Source organism: Odontesthes bonariensis, chromosome 17 (genome assembly GCF_027942865.1).
Source record: "Odontesthes bonariensis isolate fOdoBon6 chromosome 17, fOdoBon6.hap1, whole genome shotgun sequence".
Classification (NCBI taxonomy): domain Eukaryota; kingdom Metazoa; phylum Chordata; class Actinopteri; order Atheriniformes; family Atherinopsidae; genus Odontesthes; species Odontesthes bonariensis.
Genome location: NC_134522.1, coordinates 21,393,757 through 21,418,247, shown reverse-complemented (window position 1 = coordinate 21,418,247; position 24,491 = coordinate 21,393,757). Strand labels below are relative to the sequence as shown.

The following is a 24,491-nucleotide window of genomic DNA, read 5'->3' as shown; positions in this document are numbered from 1 at the left end:
TGCATACAGTCGGCTCATTGCATACAAACTTATCTGACTTGCTGTTAACAAACAGTAGTTTTATTCAAGATTAAACATTTAGACGACCACAGAATAGATGATAGAACAGGCATTGGTCTAACACAAGGTTGTTATTGCTGCTGCTGTGCCAGAGACCCACTATTAAGCAAAGCTTCAGCTCACCGAATTAATATGGAATTCTATGTATACAGATGCATGTATGCATAGGGACACATGTTTATACTCTTTTGCATCCACTTAAAATGTTCAACTTCGGTCGATGGTTGATTTTCATGTAGGTTTGGGTTGGAAAATAAATAACAGTTTTAAAAAAGTTGATATAGTATAGAATGTTTATTGAAGACAGAGAACAGTAATCTGCATATGATCTGTAGTTCAAGCTTCATTTAATTCTGATTATCATGTGAAAAACTAAGTGTTAGACTCGCAAATGACTTCTGTGGCGCTCCTTCGGAGTAGAAGGCAGTGATTCCAGTGGGTCCTCATGACCAGGAGCACAGCAAGAAAAACCCCCGGTCTAAAAATGGCGTCAGACAGAGAAATCCAACCAAATCAACCTGACAAAAGGCACGAACAATACACAAATGCAGTCATCTTCTTTTTTTTGTTGTTGTTGAATTACAAACATCAAATACAATATACAGCCCTTGCAAAGGGGCCATAGAAAAGAACATGAGTCAATATAAGAAACTGAGTTGTACAATTACAGTGGAACTGCACACGCGGAAAGCATAGACTGTACTTTATCCGTCCCCACCTTTTTGAGCTCCCTTTGGAATGTAAGAAGGGATCAATTCTCTGGTGGAAAATGCAGGCAGGACTCGAGAGAATGCATCTGGCACTGAAGGTTGCTAAACTTTCTCTTATTCAACAAGAATATGCAGCGGAATCTGCCTCACCAGCAATCTGTGTAAGACAAAGGGAACAAGTTGAACAATAGTTGGTGGAGGGAGAGTTTTGCATTAGCACCAACTGCAGAGTTTTTGGACTGCGGGTATCCAGGGCAGGACTATGGTTTGACAGTAACAATGATAGATTATAGTGAGGGAATAATGGTGTTGGTGAATGAAAGACGTGAATTAGCCAGGGGGAGCAGACACATCGGTGGTCCAGCCTCACTGACCCAGACCGTCCGATGTGTTTACCCAACAAATGAGGGGACCGGGGCAAAGACTGGGACCAGTCTTTTTTGGACTTTGAACTGCTTTAGTCTACATGCCTGCTTTGCCTTGTCAAGCTAGAAGCCAGCAATTTTTAAATGGTTTGGCAGACTATTCTTCTGGAACATGTCCTGTTTATACAGCTAATGCTAATGCTAATGCTAAAAAAAAGAAACAGGGCACAACAGAATTCATTATATTGTGTTTTAAGGCCGACAAGATTTTAGGTCCCACGAGATATTTTTGACAGAAGTCTGTTCAAATGTGCCTGCTATCTTCTTTTCTTTTTTGTGTCAATTTATTCAAGCGCAAACAGTCAGGGGTTAAACTGGGAGTGAGCAGGACATAAACCAACAGCCAAACAACACAGTGAAATAACAGTATCATTTAATTTTATTTGGTTCATCAATAGACAAAAAAAAAAGGAAACAAAAGCCTTTTAAATTCTTTTTAAGGGGCGCTGATCAAGCCCACCTCTTCTCATTAAGGTGGAATAAATCCCAATTTAACCCCTGGATTTACATTCATGTGAACGTGATAGCATATCATTGAGAGCTAACAAGTGATGAGTCAAGAAAGCTGCAGGGCTTCATGCAGTGCTACCTTATTAAGATTGACATTGATTCTACTGTTGAGAGAACAGAATTACTCAAGCTTTTCTAATAATAGTGTCATGGTATCAAGAATCTAAAGAAATCTAAAGAAGCGTAACCATCGTATTCAAAATAACACAAAAGCCGTGATCTTCATGTGCATGTGCGCACATGGCATCTAGTTTTTGACTAATTAGATTTGCAACATGGTCAGCGATTCAGTTAGCCTCTTTGCTGGAGATATCTTCTTAAACATAATGCATTCCTCTAACACTGCAATTATATTCACCATTACAGACAGAAAGACTTGTGTGACTAAAGATATGAGCACATATGAGCCTACGAAAGCACAGACACTTGTTGTGAGTGTAACATGAATGCGGTAGTGCTTACAAGCTTACATGCAGTTAATGGTTGGAGATGATATAGAGAACCAAAAACAATAAATACATTGTATAAAACATAATTTCATATCAATATATTAAAATACTATTCAAAATAATATCTTAGACAATATTGCAATATGAAATTGACTGATAAATAGTTGGTAGGCCTACACAGAGAAATATATATATATATATATATATATATATATATATATATATATATATACATATTAGGTTTCTGTGTCCTTCATAGTTGGATGTTTGGATTTAAATGATTTAAAGTTTCCAGATTTTCCCCACTGGGCAGCAGTACAATCCAGAGAGCGAATACATTTCTCTTTTTTTTTTCCAACAGTAATAACAATGAACATACAGTACACAATCCCATAATAAAGATATACATACTGAATAACAATATAAATGTCAAGACAGAAAAATAGAAAAATATCAATAGAAATCAAAAGTCAAATACATGTCAGAGAAAGTATATATAGTAAAGTGTACTTATGAGTCTTTGTGGTTTGTTGTAGCTGGAGCCCATATTGACTCTCATTGTTGGTACGTTGGCTGTTTAAATGTACTTCGGTTCCCGTTGTTTTTTTTGTTTTTTTTTTGTTTTGTTTTTTCCAGTCCTGACACACACTTGCACACAAACACAAAGTTACATACATCTGCAAATACAGACTCATGCAATGGCGCACAGGCCTGCATGAATGCAGCTGTGAACTCACCCATACACATCCAGTCACACAAACAGATAAACACACACACACAGCTCACATGACCGTGCAGCATTTGCAGGTCTGTTTCTTTTCCTTCTCTCCCTCCTCTCCACCTCCGTTGGCCTTCTCTTTTTCCGCCATGCTGCCATTGGGTGGAGCTTGCTCTTCTTTGGCCGCGTCTCCTCCTGCTTTCCCCTCGCCATCCTCAATCACAACAAACTCAGCCTTGACATTGCCGTCCACGCCCTCCACTCCCAGGGCTGTGTTGGTCTCCTTCTCATCCTCAACGGTCTTATAGCCCATGAAAACCAAAGTAACTGGGTTGTCTGCACTAGCTTGGTCAGGACTTGGGCCCAGCAGCTTGGCTTCTATCCCTGTGACCTCTCTCTTGGGGGTCTGACCAGAGGTCTGCACTACTCCATTCTCACCTATAGGGAGCACCAAAGCATCATTGAAAAATTATGCCAGTGAATTAGGAAATAGGGTGGTCAGGCTATGTCAGACAGGCAAAGAAAGAGAGGAAATATTGTTTTAATGACGGTGGAGACGACCAATTTAAAAGAGCAAATGAAGACACTATAATTAGCTATCTTTCTCTTTCTGTCACAGGTGTTCAGGCTGCATTGCCATGGTTTCCTGTGGGATATGCTGCCAAGGGCAAAGAACTTACCTCCATTTTCTTTGGCCACACCTTTGTTGGCTGGCTCCCCCGTCTCCAGTTCTTCAATTTCTTGCTCTAGCCTGGCTCAGAAACACATAAACATAGATTTGTTCCTTTGTGACCACAAACACTACAATGAATGCAAGCAAACTGAGTGTAGTATTTAAAAATAACCAGTCAATGCTTTAAATATTTCAAATTGCTAATGGTGTGAGGTAATCAGTCTTCATTTTCTTATATTTGGCACTCAGACACAGGGTGGAATTTATTTCAATAAGATCAATAACCCCACCATCACCACAAATAAGCTAAATAACTTTCTTGCCTAATTAGCAACCAGGACAGCCAGACAGCTTTTGTTTGCATGCTTACATTCTGACCATTACAACAGCAGACATTTGGCCCGCCAAGTTGAAAGTGAGAGAATAATTCTTGTCGGGATATTTTGAATATCTGACATTGAGAGGTTTGAAGATGCTCACCTGAGGATGACCTGCTCCAGAAGTTTGGTCTTCACCTCGTCCTCGTGCAGACGCTTCTGCGTCTCCTCTTCAGCTGGAGCTCCATCTAACAACCAGCGCTCCCTCAGTGCCTTTGACTGCAACCAAACACAGCAGACAAAAGACATCATTATTCTGAAAATAAACTTGGCCTGATGATTTATTTGATATCTTTACAAAAGTACGAGTACGAACAGGACTGCAATGTAACTGAAAGTGCCCTTGGTAACTCCATATGCTTTGGTGGATTTGCATGTATGGGAGACCTTTGATTGTGCGAAATTAAGAAGGAACAGTTCATTAAGTTATTAAAAACACCTCAGGATACTGAAATTCTCGTTTGATTTTCTGTGTATTTTTTTTTCCAGAAGAGATCTGTAGCACTCTCACAGAGGCTCGGTAAAAAGCCCTTAAGTTGATCTAAAACCGAAATCTACCCGTGAGTGTGTCCAGTACAACTGCTGACTGCTGCCACTCAGTGATTCTGTCACACTTGCCAAAGTGTGTGACAGAATTGGCTGCCAATAACGGCTGCCAAACCTTTTGCCAAGTGGACAATATGGCACCCGGCCAGAGGATTGAGGCTGCCAGCGCTGAAGTGAAAAAAATCCAAACTAACATCTAATTCTCCTATTATACTCAATTGAGCATAGGGTTGGAAATGTAGATACGTCCCTATGAGGTAAAAGCAAACTAGCTCTAATCTTAAACTGCATCAAACATTTCTGGAAACTTGACAGTGATATTTTTAAGGAAGAGCTGAGAATACTGACTGTGCCTAGATATTCTGACAGTAAGTTGTTTGCTTTAAATCAATTACTGTAGATAAAGTTAATCCCAGGACAGGTTGAACTCCAGAAAACTGGTTAAAATAAACAACGCAGGATTTAAATCGGCATGTTTAGTTCAAATGTCTATTTCATTTAATTCCTTTTTAACTTTTGCCCTCTGTGTTGATTTTTTTTCTTCCAGTTTCCAAATAGTCATATATTCTTATCTCGACTCCCTATCCACACGTCCTCCTGAAGATAAGCTAATATCAAAGCAAATACTTGGGATGCTTTGAGGTAAATATAACAGCGTCTTACTCGCAGCTGTTAGATCGCGCAGCAAACTAAAACCCTGCCTGGCCGTATGAAAAAGTGCTAGAAAAAGCTTTTGTTTTCGCAAGCTGGGCTGACAGTCTGGTCTTGTGCTCAATGTGAATTCCTCTCTAGTGATGCAACGTGAATTTCAACAGGAAAAACTCGCCTTATTTTCTTTTTTTTCCCCCTCAGACTCGATCTCTGCCCGACTCCTCTCGCTCATGTGTGTCTCTATCCATCATAAAGTTCATGAACTTGAATGAGGTTGGAAATGTCAGGGCGTACCTCCCTCACTTTCTATCTGTGCTAATCTGTTTGTATGTATTAAACCTCCTGTCATTCTATTTCAACTCCTACGTTCTCCGCTGGGTAGTTTGGCTTCATACACTCAGCTTCCCAGAGCTTTAAAGTACACACTCACATGGTGTAATTCAACACTCTTCATTCCCAAGCCCTGCATGGTCTCCTGGGCAATGAATCTAAACCTGCTTTCCCCCTCATCCCTCTTGGCTCTCTCAGTCTTGCTTTCTCTCTTGCCACACCCTACTACCCAGATGCCTGACATCACTTAATGTGCTCACTCATGCGTGTGCAAGCACGCGTGCACACACCACTCTACATGAAAAGTCGTAAAGCTAGACTGCTGAAGTTACGTTTCTTTCCATTGTTCTTTGGGGTAAAAGCTGCTAACGTAGCAGACAAAGGGCGGAACTGGGATTCTAGACACACGCACACACATAGACACACACGTACGCACACATCCAAATGAAGGGAACAGCTGTAAAGAGCTTTGTTGCCTCACTTCAAACAACAAATGCTCATTAGCAGTAATAACACTCGCTTATAGGAACAGAGAATTAAGCTAAAATGCTCTAAAAGTCCTTTGTCTGATGCTTTATGAGATCAAGAATACCAAGTAAAATGTTTTGCATCTATGTGGCAGTCAGGGCAGATGAACATTACTCGAGTTACAGACTTTTTGTTCCAATAAGAGTTTGGAAAGTCAGAGTTTCCCTGCTCAGCGTTGGATGCAGCAGTAGCTCTCAGTTGGAGCGTCTCCCCTTTTATCTGAGGCGCCTGAGCGCTAATAAGTAGCTACCGTACTTTAGGGTTATTGTCCAACAATGTATCGGCCATCTTACTTTACTTCACTCACTTAAATAAGAGACATTTATAAAGTTTAACTAGAGCTTGTCTGTTTTTTACGGCTTGGCTTTTGCACGGAGTTAACTAATCATATGTTCATAAGTCAGCTTTAGAGGTTTGTAACCTTCGCACAGAGACGGCGTCTCATCATGGCAACAAATAAATGCCCAAAATGTCAAATTATTCCTCTCTAACTTTGTACGAAATACAATATAAGTTAGTCTTCAGTGTTCAGTACTAGTAAACACTCCCACATACTGGTTTTCTCCCTTTAAGAACAGAATATTATTATTCAAATGTGGTAGATATTTGCATAAATAACATCTGCTTTTGTTGATTAAAAACCTATTTACGCTCTGGTTGTTATTGGCACTGTAATACCACTTCTTATGACTTTGTCTGCGCTTCTACAGTGTGATTCTGTGTGTAAGAGCCTGCATTAGCGTGATTAAACGACGGAGCAGGTACAGCCTAATAAAAATGTTTGTAAACCGAGACATTTACTGGCTTTTCCGCATGAATGCTGCCCTTGCAAAAAGAACACTTGGTGTGGTGTGCACAAAGGGGCCTTTTTAATACGACTGGACAGCATAATTACGCTTCCCCTCTGCGTGTTTGTGTCTACGTGTGCGCGTGTTTGCGTGTGAGAAAGCGGGGTGCGGTGGGTGTAAGAGTGGTTTCCTGTTGGTGGGAGTGGGACAAAAATCTGTTTCCTCTGCCTAAGCCCACTGCATTGTCCGGGGCTTCTGTGTTCTTTTTTTATGAAGCAATGCGCACAGAATTGAACACACGCATGAACATATACACACCTACAATGGTTTGCTCTGAAAATAGAAAAAGTGGGAGCATGCAACAGGTCACAAGCACTTTTGTAAAGACACAGGCACATACATACCTCAACCTTTGCTCTTATCTGTGAGCTGCTGAATTGTCCAGCGCTGAAATAGCTTTGATAGTGCTGACACATACGCTGACAATAGCCTTGGCTCTGATAATAATGAGTGTGTGTCTGCATGTATGAGTGTGTGTGCATAAACAGCATGTGGAGAGCTGTTGGTGTTATCTGTTGTCCATTCTGAACATTCCGTGACAGCAGCAGTTTGGGAGTATCTCACTAGGTTGGACTGATACATTTGAGAGGAACTGCTGAGTTTAATGCAGCTGTGTGGGTGTGTAACAGTGCTCACATGTGGAGCATGATTCCAGAAAAACACAGAACTGCCCAGCAGAATTTCTGTTTCAAGTTACGGTAAGGGAGAGGCGTGTGTGGGGGTGCAGATGACACATACATTCATTTTACCGGTGGAGTGCTCGAGTACATTTCAAACAAAGTCAAACTGCTGTGTTCTCACATGATGTGCATTGCTCTCTTCTGCTACAAGTACAATATGTCGGCTCACTGTTTGCAAGGACATGGGTTTGAATCTTTTTTTTTTACAAGGGAGCGGGCTGAGTAAAGTCCACATTGTCTAAGTATTTTTGATTCTTTACATACATACAGTAGCGCCAGTCAGCATATGTGTAGCTGCGTGTATTATATTCACAGGGTGGATTCTTTAGATTAAAATGATGATGTTCACTGGAGGATAACAGAATAAATGCATCTAGTATTTGCTGACAAAGAGGTGGAAAACACCTCTTTGAAACTGGAAACATGTGTCCAAAGAACACAACTAAGGTGCTGGTGCAACAGGGGGCCCGAGAAAGGGACACTTTGGATCCACTTGTGAAAAGCATTACATCAGTCTGATCTTTCATGTAACACACACCATGGCCAAAAGTCTTGGGCCACCCCTTATTTCTTTATATACTATGGATAAATGGAAATATCCTGTATAAAGGCACAAACAGAGTTTGAACAATTCTAACAACTTCGAAAGTCAATATTTGGTATGACTTCTTTTATTCTTCAATACAGCCTGAATCCTCTTAGACAAAGCTTTCTTGTAACTTCTTTCAGGAGTCTTCAGGAAAAGTTCTCCAGGCTTCTCGAAAAACATTCCAAAGCTCTTTTTTGGATGTTGGCTGCCTTGTGTTCCGTGTTCTGTCAAGATGATCCCATAATGCTTCAATAAGGTCCAGAGATTAATCGAGGATTCATCCCTCCATAAACTGTTGCCACTAATTTTCAGTCCAGTTCTATTTGGCATACCTCAGCCTTTTCTCCCTGTTTCCCTTCCTTAAGATTGACTTCTTGACAGCCGCCCTTCAATGATGGAGGCCATTTCTGATGAGGCTTCAGTATATAATAGATTGATCAAATGAAGGGTCAGATGCATCTCTCAGGTCCTCTGTCAGGACTTTGAAGGATTTTATTTTCAGGTACTCTAATCTGTTAAAGAGATTAGATCCCTCACTTGTCCAGTTTCCTCAGTTTTTGAAGGACACACTCTCCATCACGCTGAGATATGCCAAGTTTTCAGCTAACAGCTCTTTGGGAATCCCTGAGAATGTGTCTTCATGACAGGCTGCAAGTAACAGAATTCCTAAAGATACAATTTAAAATAGTAAATTGTTATCTGTATAAACAACACAGGTTCATCTCTCGAGTTTGGTGTCTTTTTATGCTGGATGATTCCTACGTAAGTGTGGAGCAGCTTAACTAACAAAAAACACATTCCTCTGAAAATGGCCAAGTAATGGTCTGAAAGTGAGAGATAGGGCGGCTAAGGTCCCGAGAAAGACTTTGCAAGACCTTTCGCTGGAGAGTTATTATCGCTGGAGAGCTATTTTTGAAAATCTTGCTCCTTGGAAGCAAATTATAAAGAAATGAAGGGTAACTCAAGACTTGTGAAAATAACGGCAATTAAACCTCAAGTATTCTCAGTATAGTAGTACAAATGATCATTTGCTATGTGCTTGCATGTTGAAGTGAGTGTGTGTACCTTAAGATGCTGGAGTTGCCGTCGATCATCATCCAGCTGCCTCCTCTTGTTTTCAATCTCTGTCTGCTTCTTCCTTTTCTCCTGTTACCACACATACACATTATGATTACTCACAAGCAACCCAAAAAAAGACTACAGATTAGTAAGAATGTGTAAATGACCAGTAGTGACTATTGGGTGTTTTTTTTTTCAGTTGACATTAGTGTAAAATTAGTATGAAAAATATCCAACTTTTGTTTTTAACGGTGGTGCTGATGATTTAACGATAGATTTGGAGCCGGTTCTGGACTGAGAGCTCTTCACCAACGGCACAATTGCTAAATTCACTGTGAGTAAAGAGCATTTACAGGATCTTTTCAAAGTTGGCATGAAATTTTCCTTTTGAAGCAGCCGGATAGTCTATGGGATTTGAGAGATCACTATCGCAAGAAAATCTATCTTGCCAGGATTAAAGGTATGCGTTTGTGACCAAGGCCTTGGGTTTGGACCAGTGTTGGGAGAAAATGATTGTATATTAAGAGAAAAAAACTAATAAGTGAGTCATAAACAAAAGAACAAGGAACAAAACAGGTTCTTTTTACTCAGAATTTCTCAAAGCTTTTGTTGTAACTGGTGTGTGATAACGTGAGGATTTGTTCTCTCCCTCAAGAGTTAAAGAAAATGATATTTATGACTTATTTCAAAGGTAACAAGAAAGAAAATAGTACGCACATGGGTATGCACACATAAGTTAAAAAGGCATTAACCCTATTCAGAAGTAAAATTTAAATTATACAGATAAAAGAAAAGTACACTGCCTGTCCCAAGTCACCAACTGGATTTAACTAAGCAAAAAGATAAGAGCCTCCTGTTGGAAAAGAACTGCAGTGATTTATATATTTCAGCTGGCAACAAGTTATGTAACCTTAACTGATACAGTGAGTGGCTTCTCATTCCTTAAACAACCATGTTGGAAGACACATCTTGTTGTGAAATATTACTCTCATTCAGGAGGGTCAAACTACTGGTCTGCGTCAAGCAAACAAATCAGCTACGGAGATTGCTTTAACTGCTAAAATTGGTTCAGATCCTTTTAAACTTTTCAGAGGGCTAAATGCAGAGGTGAAATCCACACATACACCTACGCTGTTATTGATCTTTCACGAGAGCCTCTGCCAAAAGACATCTAGGCTTAGCACATAATGACGTGGACAAAATCCCCTTTTTCAGTGAGGCAACACCAGCAGAAGTTTAGGTGACTCAGTCCAGATCGACTCAGTCTTATCGGGTGTGCAGTGAAGCCGATTCCGTATTTTAAATTGGATGCATTTAAACCCGCCATCGCTCGTCGGATTTAGCATCTCCTTAAGTGATTTATTCAATTCAGCATCCTTAAACGTTACCTTTAAATCTACATGCTTCCTCAAGGATTTGATTTACCAGCTGGCTCCCCTGATGGTGGCTCATTAATTTGATTAGTTGAAAATAACATGCGATAGATTTTAAATTTTTTTTATCAAGGTGTCTCCCCTTTGCCAAACAATAAGTAATAACATTCATACATACATACATAAAGACAACTAAATAAGAAAATGTTTAGTAATAAATCAAAATAGACCGATCAAATGATTTTGATTGGGAGAAATCAGGATACTGTGATAGATTAGACAGAAAAAGAGAAATAGAAAGAACCAACAGAGAAAGAACCAACAGACTCTGCAAAGCCAAGTGAGATATTAAGAGACAATGAGAAAAAGAAGTGTGGTGTAGCTGCAGAATTAGCTTTTGATGTCCTTTAATGAGTAAAGGAGATGGGATCTAAAAGGCTGAGTCAATAAGACAGGCTATCAGACCTTGACAAGCAGCAATGATTTGTTGTTTCTACATCCATCAGTCTGCCCTGGTGTGCACTCTGATGTGCACTCTGTAAGATAAAGACATAAACAGACTGTATGTGTGTGTGTCTTACAGCGATGGCCTGGAGTTTCTCCTCTTGTGACACCTCAGCCATCCTGAGAAAAAGAAGAAGAAACAGGTTGAGAGGCAGATAGTTACAACAACCCATTACCATTAATATTAGAAGTTACACACAGTGATAGTTAATTTACTTTGATCATGGCATTCACTCGCCATCCATTTACCTTCCAAGTGACTGAGGTTAAATATCTGTCTATTCAGAACTAAATTAGTGTCTCTCTCTCTTGTCAGGGCGAGTCAGTGTAGGCCTGCTAATGCACAGCCAGGGCGCTGCTGGAGATTCCAGCTCTAATAGGTTCCAGACCAGAGATCCAGGATGGAGGACGGACGGAAGCAGACTCAAAGCCAGAGGGGAAAGACTGCGACTGTTACTCAACTGAGATGGGATAAAACTATTCCTATGGCAAGCTCCCAAAGCAGTCACAGTAAATGATGTCTGTATTATGCGTTCCAGGTAATAAACCAATCATGGCAACTGCAGCAGGTCAAACACCAGGCATAAAAAGTGTGGAATTCAGTGGAAGATTTCCTTATAACTAATTCAGGTGCATCATTTCAATACATTAGAAGCCGTATAAGAGAAGTATGAACCAATTGATACTTGTGTGAGGCTGTAGATGCAAGAATACCAATCTTATTTAAGGTTTAAAGGTTTTCCATTGCTCAATCCATAGTCTCCTCCATTGAGAGCTGTGTCTGCTTAATGGGAAATGATGAGTGTATGATATGCAAAGCTTGTCTATATTTAACCCCATAAAGATCTGCCAAAAATATCTTTGGACATTTCTTTTGTTGCACTCCAGATACATTCTGTTTTTGTAAGTGTGGACGATTCAGGTTTAAAGGTTGTATGTGCACTGTGAAGACTATATCCTGCTTTTTCAAAAAGGAATTGCCTTCAATTTTTCTGAGTAATTTGAATTGATTTTGTGTTCAACTCACAAAAAATAGCTAATCAACTGTCAAAGTTTTTTTTTTTTTATCTTAAATTTGCATTGTGTGCCTCTGTAACAAGAATAGTTGGTTGAAGAAAATGAGATATTCAGAGCTTTTCCTAATGCGTTCCTCAAGGAAATGATACAACCATTAATCTACAAAAATCATTAGCTGCAGTCATAACGATTATTACAGATTTCTAACTAAGTCCAGATTGAGGACATCTGGTTTCATATTTCATTTGAAAAGAAAACACATTTTAAGACAAGTGCAAATAACTCAGCAGGCAAATCTTATTCCACCTCTGCTTAGATTATTTCGATATATTAGCCAGTATCACCTGACACCTTACGGTGTGATTGAAATGTGAAATTCAATATAGTCTAACAACGGAGATGCTTGTTAAATTCAAATTCACTGAGTCCAGAAGAAGAAATTGACTTCCCTGACTCTGAGCAGAGTCTCTGGTTGCTTGTGGTAAAGCCTCATTTAACGATATGCATAAGATAGCTTTTTCTTTTATAGATTGGGAGATGGTTAACAATGTTAGCAGTGTGTCTGCTCCAGCCTGAAAATAAACTTCATCCTAACAAACATCCTTATTTCAATTCTCTATAAGAAACTCTTACCAAAAGAGCTACTCATCACTCAGCCACCCAACCCTCACCAGTGAGGTTGAAATATGTTGAAACTGTGTCTCTATTCCAGATGGGTGGCAAGACCCTCATTGTCACAGTGTGAATTAGCTTGCATCATTTCCCCACCGAATAGATCTTGATTTGTGAGAAATAGAAAAAACAAACACTGCTTTTAAATTGCACATCTTATTTTCTACATGAGGGCTAAAACACATTTCTTTTAAAAAGAAGTCTCAAACATCTTCTTTTATGCTTGCTAATTCAGTGTGCAACCACCAAAGCCTAGAGCTCAAACATCCTCAGACATGTATTATGGGAGGACAGTTTGTTACATGCTTGTGCCGTTTCTGGCACTCTTGCACACAAACAGCGGTGATCGTCACAGGCACACTTCTCTCCGCTTTCCCATCAAGCTGCATAACCATCACATGGAGACTCTTTTGGAGGAAAAGTGGACCACAATCATCTGATCGCCCCCTCAAGCAAACGCACAAACACGGACACATTGTACGTTCTGGACGCATTCCTTTCTTTCTTCTTCTAATTTTTTGCATCTCTAACCGATCCAGCATAAACAGGAAGGACAGAAAGACATGTGAATAAGACATGTGGAAAGGCTCTGAGGGAAATCAGTTTTATCAAGCTAGACCAGCGCTGTAAAGAATAAAACGCAGCGCGACTAATGACACCAATCAGCGTTCTGACCTCAAAAAGGTCACTTTGAGCATCAGCAGAAAGAGCCACACATCATCTGTGCTCAAAAGGCCACATCAAAGGAAGTTGAGATTTAGCCAACTATCAATTCAGTTTTTAGTGCACAACACATTTGTCTTGCAGCATACCAAAGGTAGCATACAGAGGCTGTACATTACATCTGTCAACAAAGACCATCGTGCGTTGTTGACAGATCTGTAATTTGGTGCCATACATGAAGCTCACTGACATATCCACATGTAGTTGTTGTGATTTTATTACCCGCTGACAATAAAGATAATAATCTCATTATACATGTTTAAGGTGAATATTTCTATTGTGAACCAGTGAACGAACAAACAACTCTGGGCAGCTAACTAGTGTTGGGTGTCAGTAAGAATCTTCAAAATTACAGGACTGACACAACATGTGATTTTAGGGTCAATCACTTCTTCGATATCGAGCTTGGGTGAATAGAGTCATATTTTTCAGAAACTGTCATGGTCTGTGGTGTTTTTTAATGTTACCTTATTTTAAATTATCTTGTTTTTTTTCAGGTTTAGCCTTGGTTTCTATGTGTTTTGTTGTTTTGGTAACATTTCGTTTTTATGTACAGTTAGTACTTGCTTGACTTGCTGTTTTATTTTGAGATGGTTTTCCTGTGTCTTGAGTTTCAGAAGTCATTACCTCTCCCTCTGTCTATATGCTGCTCAGTTTCCTCTCCTCCATGTCAGATCTTCATCTTCCCTCCTGTCTTCAAACTAGTTGTCTCATTTCTTTTTCCTGCCCAATTCTTAACCATTTGGATTCATCTTTGGTTTTGAAAAATCCCACCAGTTTGTGTACAGCCTGGAAAGTTCATCTGCCAGCATCCAGTGTCTGCATTTGTGTCCTGCATAACACACATCTAGGCCAGCACGATATATATCAAGAAGTGATCGCTATCACATTAACAACATACACAATATCAATATAACAAAGACAACATCAGTACTGGAGAGATATCTTGCACATGTGTATTAATCAGGGCAATATTCTTCTTATGATGCAGTGTGACTGGAAAAAAAATCAAGTCACTCAGGAAAACGTTAACAAGTAAAAGTGCATCAAAGTCAACATAAGTAGCTGGGAGTTCTAAATTTAGATTTTTCACCTTGTCCCACAATTTAAGAAAGTAATGAAGTGTCCTGCTTGCCTAACCTCCACGCAGCTGCTGTGATACATCTTGAAGACAAATCGGAAAGCTCTGTCCACTTTGTTGGAAACGTTTTGGCTTATGTCCTGCTGCCTCTCTGATAAACTATGGCCACACACTGGGAGAGGGGAGAACAGACAGCCATGTTTGCTGCATAGTCACAAGCGTAATTGCATTTATGAGAGTGAAAGGAAGATGTAGAAGGAGGCAGGAAGTCGCTCAGAGACTGGGCAGCAAAGGCAAATTGAAACAGATACATGTAGCTGATCAACAGTATCCTTTAGAGAGGACTGAGCGAGGAATGGACCTGAACAGCCAGACAAACAAAAAATATGGATATTTTTAGCAAGATGTCGAGACAGGTGCATAGCAGACTAAGTCAGAGAAACAAACTAATGACGCTCCTTGTTTCTTGTTGAGTGGACTGCTGCTGTAGCATTTCCAGGAACACATTAGCTGCACCGTCATCTTTTTCTAACCGCATTTCGATTATGGTTCTCTAGCACCAGCAGTCCCTTTGCACACTGTAACTGCACTGAAATTATCTTAAAGTAATCAACTTAGTGCCTTTGAAGCTAAATGAATAATAACCCAAGCTAATCATCATTGTTTGGGGATATCATGTTGGCTTTTAGTCAAAGAACTACATAAAACTCCTCTGAGAATATCCACAATTTAACCTCCATCAACCTCCTAGAGGATGCGTCAAACCTACATTGATTAAGTATTTGCTCTAAGTGTACTGTATTTGCTTTGAAACAAACATCTCTTTTCAAACTTGACATGTTACCTCTGTAAATGGAAGCATGACAATATGATCTGATAAATCGGTAGTGGAAAGTGGCATTAATTATTAATGAGATACCAGCATATCACACTGTTTGACTCAAGAGTGGGCACCAGTCATCCATCAATACATAATGCACAATCTATCAGTAGTTGGAGATTACACCAGTTCACATCACCATGGGACTATTTTAAACAAGCATCTGGACAAGTACGTTGAAACCTACTGATTCTAAACACCCACACAGACTCAGAATCACAGATTTATTTCCAAGCTTGCTTTTTATAGCACCCGCGCATCATCAGATGGTAAAAACCTCAATGCCTGATGTGATCTAATACCTTAAACATCACAACCAAGTGGGATGTCCCTCGACAAAACAACAAACATAAGAAAGGAAAATACAATGATATTGCCAAGAAAAGTTAAGAGATTAAAATGAGCTTTTAAGTGTTGATGGCAAGTGTTGATTTTCTGTTCTCTTTCTATTGTAGTTGTGTCACAAATCAGTCCATAAGGCATTTTAAAATGACGGCGGGTCAAACATTAGCCAGTCACCGGTGTGAGGTGTGGATGGGAAAGAAAGTTAGGTGTGTAAGTGTGCAAAAGGAACATTAACTAAAACCACCATTGCCAAAGGTCTGCCTCCTACAGGGAGAGATAGAAGTGTTAATGGTAACCAGGTTATATTGGAACACCTGAGCCCAGGTGTTAACACTTGACAGATCCTCCCACCTCACAACCTAAGCCTAAACAATTAATGCAGACAAAGCAGCAAGGGCTTTCACAGTTGGTGCTCCTTCTTTACGATAAATATGGCCTTTTGGAGATTTTCACATACGCAAACTTATGGTAGTTTAAAAGCTTTAATAGCACAGTGAATCCATCTACCAAAAATGGATCACATCATGTGCTTATTCAGAGGAAACCGATGGGTGTCTGTCTCTACATAAAGTTCCCTGAGGTTGTTGCGAAAAAGCACAACATAAACAGGAGAAATCTGCCAGAGCTGAACAACAAAACTTAGATCCAGATCTGGATCAGCATCAAATGTTACAAACTTCTGATTTGGGCCTTCCTCCAGCTTTGGTAAAATGTTCCCGCAAATCTATATGTAACTTTTTGAGTAATACTACCAAGAAACAAACTCAACCAATCTCTTTGGCAGAGTTGATAAAAACTGAACTGAACTGGATCGTGTGCATGATTTCCCCATTCATGAATACTAAGAGCCCTACATTTAAATATCCCTGCAATATACATACACAAACTGATACACTGTTGAGCAATTAGACCCCCGTGTCGCTTACCAGTTAAGAAAGACAAAGTCTGACAGCTGCAGAGTGAGATATCTGCAATGAGGATAAAGAGGTGGAGAAGACAGACTGCAGAACAGAAACAAAGGAAAGACACAGGCGGATCTGATCTTTTGTTTTTTTCCACAGCCATGCTCTTTATTGTCATGTGGCAGCTGCATTTCACAGAGAAGTTGTAAGAAATAAACAAGAATATATAGCGTTAAATGATCCCCCGTTGCAGAATACTGGCATGCGCACTCTAATAAATTACTTTCACAGTCACTCTTGCCTTCTGAGAAAAAGGTGTGCTCCCTCAGGTGTTACTTCATAACAGCAAGAACCTTTTAACTGCCGATAATGAAACCCAGCACACGCAGAGACCCAAATGCAGTGTGGAAATTGGTCGAGACATGGAAGCTGAAAATGATAAATCAGAGTTTCAGGACAAAACTAAATAATTACAATTGTTACTCTTAAAATCCAGAAAAATCCCAGATGCGAGCTATGAATGAAGAATCATGTACAGACACAGGCACACAAAGCTACAAAAAAGTCTTCCTCTTCTGAAAGAAAGATGACGGTGACAATGACTCTTGAGCTTAATGACCCGGGCCCTGCATTTCAAAACTGGGAGAATCTGGAAGAGAAATCTAATCTCAAATTTACTTCACACTCACTGGGTTGGAGTGGCACTTTTTTCTTCTCCTCACTACTCCCCACGTCCAGCTTCCTTCCGTCAGGCCAAAAGGGTCACAGGGACAACAATACCCCTCCCTGTCTTTTCTGCCCAGAGCTGAGCACTTGTCCCAGGCCAGCGAGCACACACACACACCCACACACACACACGCTGCAACCTCTTCACCACCACACACTCTGCGGCCTTCTATCTGAGGCGCAACGCAAACTGTTGCAAACATAAACAGTACGGTGCCAATAAAAACTGAAGGAAGTCCGCTGATGTCACATGTTAGCATTCCGGGGTCATAGGGTAAAACCCCTTTCCCCCTCAGGAGGTCACCATTAACAGCTCAGTCAGTACGGAAGAGAGTGAAATACTGTGCTGTGTAACATCCATGAATGTCAAGAGGACAAATGAAGTTTTGTTTCAAATCCAACTTAAGAGGACAGATGAGAAGCCACCAGCAGACTGAGGCATGTGGGGGGGGGGGGATGAGGACTGAGAGGCAGTCCTGATATTTTAATTTGCAGTGTTAATATAACACTTTCCATATGATAATACGACTGATGTGATTCATACTATAATCATAACTTACACTAAATGGGAGGGAACTTGTAAATGCTCCACATGTTACTCTGTTTCTTAGCATAAGTCAAGTCATAAGATTTATTTCACTGACTCATTCCTGCCTTGAACATTCAACCTCTAACAACAAGTTTTAAAAAAACGATTTGTCTTCAAGCCCAATGTGACGGGAGTTGATAGTTTGGAAAAGGTGGAAAATACCTTTTTCCACCTTTGCACCATGGATATTCTGAAAGTACTGGACAAAACTGACAACTTAAAAGCAAACAATCACACCCTATTTCCAAAGCAGCATGGCCAAATGTGCGTGACTCAAAACGTATCTTAGGTACACTGGCCCACAGCAAAAAAATGTGGCTTTAAAAGAAAGACTCTAATGTGTTAGAAGTAACTTTTTTTTTTGTGGGGTTTATCGCTGGGGCGGGACTCCTCACCCCGGCAACGTAGAAAAATTTAATATGCTGCTTTCCAACAAGTGATGGATGCTGTAAAGGTCTATGTGAGCTCGCTCCCACAGCGTCACAAACTACTGTTTTGTTGGGAGCCCATGGCATCACAAATCAGTGCAGAGGGAGGCCTTTGAGCTTGCTTTATGGCTCTTCGTTAGACCAACCCAAAGCCTGCGGCAAAAGTCTATGCCAGTGACCTACACCATTGTTAGCTTCCACATTATCCCTGTGCTATGGTGGGTCTCTCAGTCTGCGTCAACCAGTGGCAAAAAAATACAAATATCTGGATAAAACTGTGGTTATGGGAGTACATGGGAACTGATAAATGTTGAAAAACAGTCATTTTTGCTGCACTTACTGCAACACAGAAGATGGAAGATGTTTGAGGATATGCAGTGTGCCATTTTTGAGCCAGTTGAGTCTATACTCAGATTGGCAGAATGGTGGTTGTTCTGTTAGCATTGGAGACAAACCTGATACAATTACAGCCCATTACATTTTAGCCCCACGGCGGCATCACATTTTAACAAAGCAGTGTGTTGTGTAAACATGGCACACCAAGCTGAGCATTCCCAGTTGTCTCTCTGATATTCAAGTACAAATAAAGCGAAGCATCCATTTTCAAAGCGCAGGGAAATATTGTGAACTTTCAACTGTACTTTAAACCAAATGACTTTTATTAAAATAGGATCTGTTCCCTAAAAACAAAGTCATTTTATTGCCTGAACCTGATCAAACAGTGAACGAAACTGAAGGTCAACACAGAGAAAAAAAAGCAGGCAGAAAACATTTTGTCCAAAACTGATTTTAAACTTTACGATTCACATTTCTGGATCTTTCCTCCTTCCACCTCCCACCTGCTGTTGATGAAGCAGTCTTAAAGTTTTAAATACATTTATGAATGACACTGGAGGTCTCCTAAGATGCAACCTCTAGTAGTTGCGAGAGCAGTTGCAAGTGAAGGGTAAAGAAGGCGTCCATGGTCATGTTGTCAAAAACCATGATTTTTTTTTTTTTTTAATCCTACTCAAATAGTTTGATTTCTAACCTTAAACCAAGTGAGGCTATTTTCCAACCCGAGACTGAAACATTTCATTCTAACATGTTTACATGTAACAAAGAGAACCAACAAAATGTTGTCTATAATGGTGATGGTCGCCTTGTTAAGAATGTAGTTTAGACCTAACCAACTAATGTTATAGCCTAAACATAACAATGAAGTGACAAAAGGGTTTCAGTAAAGTCATATTTTTGATGGAACATACGTTGGTCTTGATCCCGCGTCACACAAAGGTCCGTGGTTGATGGCAGAGTGTTTTTCTGCTTCAGTTAGTTACATGTAAGTCTCTCTTCAAAAATCCCTGAGTCAAGATGACGACCCCATCAATTTGCCTCATGGCTGCATTTTGTTTTCATCTGACCGCTGTTTTCTTGTGCAACAATAATCCAAAACAGTGGAAAATCTGTTGAGTCGCCTTCGCTTGTTAATTCTGACATATCCAGCGTCCAGGGGCTGCTTGCTGAGTCTACAGCTATTCTAACCTCGTTGATCTCTGTGTTTTGATGACGACCAATGCATGAAGGTCAGAACGCGGGTTCAGCTTGTAGAGGGTCAAAATACAAAGTGTGCAGCATCTTTGATGTCACTGATAGGCGTGTGACAAGATGTTTTGCAGACTGGTTCACTCTTGAAATTATGTCAACAGGCTGGAGAGGCAAACATCATGACACTGAGCGACATAAAGATGAGGTGTTCTAGAGCTCAACAAGCAGCTCTGATTTATATATCGATCTCCAAAAGCTCCAGCACACATATTGAAGTGTCTGCGTGCAAGATACTGAACCCAAAACTGCTCCCTTGCGAGTTGCTTTGAATAAAAACATCTGGTAAATGAGTGTAATGTAATCAGCGATCTTTGAGGCAGCCCTGCTACTGAAGCATGCATAGGTTTCCAACTGGCAATCATGACACAGCTGCTAACATCTATAAAATCCTGCGATGACACTTTGAACTTGTTGTTGTTGTTCTGACTGGGTTCAGCATGAAAAATGATAAAATTCTTGGTTATCAAAACAAAGGGTTAATGAATAATACTGGACAACATATAAGAAATGTGTCACAAACATTGGTAACATGACTCACTGTTCAATGCACAAAGGTATTTTAAGAAGTTAGTGGAGTAGAAGTGAATGAGTGGAAAACCATACAATGGTTTTAATCGACTTTGGCCCCGTGTTTTTTTTTATAAAAGAAAAATATCGCAGCATCAGCGAAAGCATGATCTGCTGACACCATTGCTTTTATCTTTACAGACAACCAATTTCCGTAGTAAGCTGTCTCCTGCAACCCGGCAGGTGCTCTCTGCCTCTTAGTTCAATCAGCAGCCTCTGTATATCCGGAAGCCTATGGACGTGCATTATTGGAGCAGCCTCTCAATGCTAACGCAGGAACCATTAGGCCTAATATGTGCCTTCCCTTATGGAAAGGTCCCAACCCACCCCCACTTGAGCCTCTCAAGAGTCAGGAATTGTTTACACTTAAGTGTGTTTGTCCGATATCAGCCTGATAAATCTCTTCTGGGATTATGAAAAAAAAAAAAAAAAGTCTCATTCACATGAGGTCTGATGTTCATTTGCTGTCTTCATTTCAAACCAGATGCGTGTGTGTGTTCAGGTCACCTACAGTACAAAAAGAAGGACGATCCCTCTCTGCCGCTTATCAATAGTGCTTTTGATACAGTCAAACGGTGATGATCGTCATATGAGCATGTGGGTGTGCGCGTGTTTTGGACAGTGGATACAAGGGTGTCTCTCTCGCTCTCTCTCTCTCTCTCTCTCTCTCATACACACACACACACACACACACACAATGCACAAACACACTCTCTACTAACAACATTTTCCCTCTGAGATTAAGACAATTTAGTGGCTAAATATGACAGTTAATCAGAAGACAGACGATCTACAGGAAAGAGTGAAAAAGAAAAACAGATCCTCTCCTGCCTCATCTGTCATGACAACATGACAAGAAGGGAGGGGGGTTTTAATGAAAGAGAAAGAAAGGGTGAGGAAAAAGTGACTATCCAGGAGGAAAGCAGGAGAGAGATTATTAGAAAGTGAGTAAAATTATGCAGTGGAAAGGACAAGGTGGAATGCAGTGCGTTATCTATTAATATCGCACATCTCCACTATCTGCCCATGTTTTTCCTAATCATTTAGTATGCTTGCTGAGTAAGCTTTCACTTCCACTTATTCTTGTACCTACAATAACATTCAACATTCAGCATAAAACAGTGAGGGCTTTTGCAATGCATACCATTCATTTTCCCCTTGTAGAAGGCTGATTCTGATTTTATAACCACTGCACAAGGGGTTTCTTGATGACAGCAAGGTCAGTGAGTGCAATTAGCATTGTCCCTCACTCTATGGCTACTCACTTAGGACAGGATATGAATCTGAGAGAAGCCCTCTGTCCTCTAGTAATGTTGCCATTCCAACAGATATGCTGAAGAAAGTCAAGCAAACCGCTTCCCTGTGGTGGTTCCAAGTTGAATTTATATTTCATGTTCACTACTGCTGAAACCTTTAACCGCTAGAATTTTCAATAAACCTGCATGAACAGCTTTAGCCACAAAATGTAAACTAAACACTCACATCATCATCTTTTGAGTTGAAATGACAGGGGTGTAAAGCAAAATGTCTCTTTTCAAATATTTTAGAACCGTTTCATCCAGAGTTAGGTGCTATGCAGCTTGTGCACGTGTGGTTTCTCTTTCTTTTTTATTTGAAATGAACTCATTGCTCCATGAGAGTTAACAGTGATGAGGGGGGGGGGGGGGGGGGGGGGGATCAAGAGAAAGGTTTTGATTTCATCTAAATCAATGACAATGACACAAAAAAATGCACTGCAGATCTGAGGGGTGAATGCAGATTCTGTGTGGATTTGTCACTAAGAGTGACCTTTTTCCTATATAAGTTATGTGGACATTTATTATTTCTGAAGATGCCTATATATATATATATATGTCGTGAGGTATCCATTAAGCAGCTTGGGTGCTGTTAAAAATGACAAATTCAGCTCATGAATATGAATAAATGCTCCCCAGTAACCATCTCACTCCCCCAAAATAAATTGGTTAAATCTGATTAATGTAATCGCCAAGCCTACTGGGTCAGAAAACAATCATCAGCAGAACTTTTAGACACACACGCACACAATCCATCTATGTGTTTCACCCATTCATTCAAAGTGACTTAGGACTGGATGCAAGCATCCAGAGACAGAAATGTGGCTCCCCACACTTGTGATGCCAGATGATGATGAAGAGAAAAAGACAAGGGCTGTCAGGTCCTCTGTGAGTCACTGACAAAACAGAGAGCAGTCAACCGGATATGGACCCTGAGCTCAAATACAGCCTGACTGAGGCCTTTGCTGGACCTAACATGTCTCGTTTAGACAATAAAATGACAGAACAGACAACAAAAAGAAGCAGAGATGGGTTGTTTATTAAATTAAATCAGCAGGTTCTTTTTTCAGATTTTCACTGATAAAAACACTCTTGTGGTTGTCATTGTGACTTATTCAGTTTTTTGTGTGTGATCCTTAAATGGCTTGTGCTTCAATTACTGCCAATATTCCAATCATTTGCAGGCTGAAGTCATTAGTTCTGTACAAACACCACATGCTGACGTCACTGGTCAATGATTAAATTACCATAGTGCAAACCCATTTCTAAGAATGCTGTGACACTTCAAAATGCAAATTGAAAACAGAGCATATTTTGCACATTTGTTCTCCAATGTGTAACAATCTCTTACAACTTGTGGTAAACTAAGCTCCATCAGCAATCTGGTGAGATGTCTGGTTTACATTCACCTCAAGAAGAACTGTAATGGGACAAGAAAAAATCTCTTTCAGTACACAATTTCCCATGATCTTTAGGAATCAAACAGGTGTCCAGCTGTTCTCATATATACAACAAATGGGTGTGTTAGGCTTAAAGACTACGCCTTTTGCTGGTGCTGTCAACAAAGATGTTGTCCACAACACAGAGGAGAAACCCAGGAGAGAGACAATAGACAGAAGACCAAACAAAAAGCACCCTCTGTCTGGTTCGGCCTATGCCTGCTGCGATCAAACATGATTACAAAAACAGTTGGCGTTAGAGTTAGTGACATTGTTCTTATTCAGTGACAGGAAAAGAAGCAGAAGCAAAACACACAGACACACACAAGCCTACGTGCTATTCTGAGAGGATGGAGAAGCCAGCCTGGAGCTGTTAAGGATGCACAGTATCATTCCCCGCTAAAGCCTGTTCCGCTGCACAGTGTAAATTCCAGACAGGAGTATGTAATGGCCAAGCTTTATCAGCTCATGCGCGCCATGTTGGAGGGACTGCTCACATCACAACACACACGGAACGCCCCGCTGCTCCCCTGCTGTCTCCTCTCCTCTCCACAGTCTTTAACCAGTCAGCATCTCTCATCCGTGCAGCGGCGGCCATGCGCGGCTGGTGCCACTGGTAAATTTCCCGACACGCTTAAAACACGATTGAAACACTGTCCTCTCCAAAAACGGATCGATATTACATGGAGGATCATTAAAGGCATCCGCCGTAAACATGTCTTCATGTTACACCTGTCGGCCCCATCATGCCTTCATCGTACCCATAAAGCTGCGTCCTGGACATGCGACAAACCATGACATGACACAATAATGACAATATTTTGTTATTCTCCCGTAAATCAGCAACTGACATTCCTTCCCGTGTTGTTTATCCTTGACGGGACGAGGGATTCATAATAATGCAGCGATGTTCGCCTATCGACAGTCATGACAGTCATAGATTTAGACAATATTTTTCATGCTTTCCCTCCTAAACTGTTTCCCATCCCTCTGCCGCGCTAGGTCACCCCTCCTCGTGTGGAGCAAAGGATGCTGCCGTAGTGCACAACCAGCCGCTGGATAAATCACCGAAAGCAGGTCAGCCACAGCAAAACACTAGCACCGCGCTCTCCAAATCACGACTTACTCTGTTGCAGATCCCTTTTGCGTCCCGCTGCAGACGTCTTCCAAACGCGGTGTCGTGTTGTTTATTTCTGACCGTGAATACAGA

At 40.6% G+C, this 24,491-nt stretch overlaps 1 protein-coding gene across 1 annotated transcript; it reads right to left on the bottom strand.

Annotated features, from left to right (window-relative positions):
• Positions 1 to 339: 339 nt before the first annotated feature.
• On the bottom strand, positions 340 to 24,491 carry palm1b (paralemmin 1b). The gene is made up of 6 exons (XM_075448831.1): positions 24,408 to 24,491; positions 11,108 to 11,150; positions 9,160 to 9,240; positions 4,026 to 4,141; positions 3,553 to 3,623; positions 340 to 3,310 (listed from the first exon to the last, which is right to left on the bottom strand). Exons 2-6 carry the CDS (start codon positions 11,147 to 11,149, stop codon positions 2,937 to 2,939), a joined length of 684 nt encoding a protein of 227 aa, XP_075304946.1. The 5' UTR covers position 11,150; positions 24,408 to 24,491; the 3' UTR covers positions 340 to 2,936.